Source organism: Acanthisitta chloris, unplaced genomic scaffold (genome assembly GCF_000695815.1).
Source record: "Acanthisitta chloris isolate BGI_N310 unplaced genomic scaffold, ASM69581v1 scaffold21723, whole genome shotgun sequence".
Lineage (NCBI taxonomy): Eukaryota > Metazoa > Chordata > Aves > Passeriformes > Acanthisittidae > Acanthisitta > Acanthisitta chloris.
Genome location: NW_008663534.1, coordinates 3,009 through 5,910, shown reverse-complemented (window position 1 = coordinate 5,910; position 2,902 = coordinate 3,009). Strand labels below are relative to the sequence as shown.

Genomic DNA, 2,902 nt, shown 5'->3' with positions numbered 1-2,902 from the left:
TCCAGCCCTGCCATGTTTGCAACTACCTACTCTGCCTATATTATCAATAAAGACAATTTCCTAGGGCCCTGCAGCCCCTGTGCTTCACCAGCCCCCTGCCACATCTGCAGCCCCAGTGAGAGGTGATGCCAGTGCCCAGCAGCCCTGTGTTTATTCTGTGGCCACAGTATTGCGGCTGAGGGTCTTGTTGAAAACAGGTTGGTCGAGGAAGAGCAAGAGGGGGGTGGGGGGTGCCCCTTCCAGCTCCAGCACTGTGATGTTGTTGGGACAGTCAACATGCAGCACTGAGCCAGGCACGAAGAGGGTCTGCTGGGGCCCACGGTGCGTCCAGTACCGGCCCAAGTTGAAGCCATTTATCCATAGCTGGCCCTGGAAGATGGTGGAAATGGGACTGCGCTGTGTCCTGCTCCACCCTCACCTCGCTATGCTCTGCCTTACCTTGGTCCAACCTGGGAACTTAACAAAGGTGTCCCAGGCAATGCCAGAGGTCTCAAAGGTCCCGGTGTAGAAGGCTGGCCCTGCTCTGCTCCCATTGCTTGATTTTGGCAGGGCAGTGTGGGGCCAGCCCTGCTGGACTGCAGTGTCTATGGCTAGGGGATAGATCAGCCAGTTGCTGAGAGGGCTGGAGTCCAAGGAGAGGTTTCCCAGCAAGCCCTGAGATAGAACAGGAGTGAAAATGAGGCAGCAGTGTCTGCCACAGTCAGGAGGATGCTTGCATTCCCCAAGGCATGTCCCGCTTGCAGCAGTGGAGGTGGGATGGAAACCCCTTCAAGGAAGTTGAAGAGCCTATGGCAGCCTAAGTGGGAGTGGGGTGCCAGTCTCTCAACCCTATCCTGGCAGGTTTGCTAGGGGATAGAAACAGCGAGCAGAACGGGCTGGCCCTGTCAAGGCTGGGGTCTGTCTCAGGTGGCAGTAGAGGGAGTGTTTGGTCATGTGGCCGGCCATCCCCTCTGGAGCGGCAGAACCCGCTCCCCTTACCTTGAAGTCACTGGTGTTGGCGCCAAAGCTGATCCTGCCCATGTTCTCCAGGACCACATGCAGGGTGTCCCCTGCCCTGCCCGTCACATGTAAAGTTGTCTGCCCATCCCGCTCCAACGTCCCCTGGTACTCCTAAAGCCAAAAGTATGCTGGATCATACTCCGATCCCTCCACACCCAACGCTGCCAGCAGACACATAGCATCCTGCTGCCAGCCCTGCCAGAGCCAGCCCAGACCTGCCCTCAGCCCCTAACGGGGGCAAACTTGGGCCAGAGGGCCACCACACAATGGGTCAGTGTGGCTCTCAACACTGTCTGTCCCCAAGGCCTGGCACAACCCCACTGCCAGCAGGTCCCACAGCCCTCCTGAGCTGAGCTCCCACAGCCTCACCTTCTGCAGCATCACATAGCCACGGTCGCAGATGCTGTGGGGAGGAGCACGCAGTGGGACTGGGTCCGGGACATCCTGGGGCAGCTGTGTGTGGTACACCATAAAGCCGTGGGCCTGCAGGACACACACCGTGCAGCAGCACAGAAAGGGAAATAGGGCTGGAGATGAGCTCTGCTCCTCTGCCCCGGAGCCAGGGCTGGGCAGACAAGACTAGGAGCGTCTCCCCAAGTGTCCCCCACTACACCCAGCCCCTCACCTGCTTTATGGCCTCAAAGGTGAGGGGGAACTGGCTCTGGATGGGCCCAGAGGGGCAGAGCACATCCAAGACATCCAGGAGGTTAGCATACTGCAAAGAGAGGGATGGGTGCTGGGCAGTTGGGCAGTGCCAGGCTGGGGCAGCACAAGTCCTCAGGACATGCACTCACCTTCTGCAGGGACACCCAGCCGTAGGCATACTTGGGGGTGGCAGGTGGCATTGGACCAACTGGCAGGGGCTGGAACTGAACAGCAAACTGTCAGCTTCCCCCTGGGGCAAGCAGGGAGATGTCCCTTGCCCTGCTGTCACCTTCTGTCCTGGCACAGGCAGCAGTGTCTAATACCTTGCTGATGACTGTGCGGATGGCAAACAGCTTCTCAGTGGGGTCTCCTGCCTCTGAGAGGGGTGCATCATAGTCGTAGCTGGTGGTCACTGGTTTGTACTGGTCCTTGTAGTCAGCACCTGGCCAAGGCAGTAATGTGAGCTGGAGGAAGGGGCTCTGGCACAGCCTAGGGCATGGAACCCAGCCCCAGGCTGGCTGCAATGCAAAGAGAGGGGAATGACCCAGAACTGTGAGCCCCTGCCTGGGGACAAAAGGAGTCCCCAGGGGAGGACAAGCTTGGGTTCAGGGACCCTTAGCTGTGTCAGCCTCCCCCATGGGACAGAACAAGAGCCTGAAGTAGGCTCCTCAAGGATGGCCAAGGAAAGCCGCCCAGTCGCACAGTGCGCTCCCCTCCCTAGAGCAGGGCCCTACTCACCACTCCAGTAGGCAAAGTTCGTCCCTCCATGGAACATGTACCTACAATATACCCCAGAGAGCCTGGTCATCACCCCTACAGACCTGGTGGTGGCTCACCAGGTGCTGTCCCCTCCCTGCTGCACCCACAGCCTCAGCCCTGCCTGCCCAATCTCCATGGGATGAAGGTGAGCAGTGATGCCCACTCCCATGCTGGCTGTGCCCCCTGCCAGCTCACTACTTGCATGTTGACACTGGCTCCCAGCTGCAGCATGTCCTCCAGCCCCTGGGCCACCTGCATTGCACTGGTGCTGGCATGTGCCTCCCCCCAGTAGTCCAGCCAGCCTGTGTAGTACTCGGAGTTTACCTGGGGGAGAAAGGAACTGTCACCTGCCCAGAGCTGGGGCTCCTGGCACCCATCTCTCAGCCACGTCTCCCTTGCTCACCTGCAGCCTGGACCCAGCACCCCTCTTTGCCTCACTGCCCAGAGCCTCTGCCTCCCCAAAGCCATCATGGGTCATTCCACAGCACTCACACCAAGC

The 2,902-nt window shown here is 59.5% G+C and overlaps 1 protein-coding gene across 1 annotated transcript in view; it reads right to left on the bottom strand.

Annotated features, from left to right (window-relative positions):
* Positions 1-150: 150 nt before the first annotated feature.
* Positions 151-2,902, bottom strand: part of LOC103798748 (beta-galactosidase-1-like protein) — a 5,298-nt gene continuing 2,546 nt past the window's right edge. Inside the window, 9 exon segments of the mRNA XM_009071028.1 lie at positions 151-369; positions 439-654; positions 979-1,110; positions 1,369-1,482; positions 1,625-1,714; positions 1,794-1,868; positions 1,968-2,086; positions 2,383-2,423; positions 2,606-2,782. Coding sequence (XP_009069276.1) covers positions 151-369; positions 439-654; positions 979-1,110; positions 1,369-1,482; positions 1,625-1,714; positions 1,794-1,868; positions 1,968-2,086; positions 2,383-2,423; positions 2,606-2,782 — 1,183 coding nt within the window.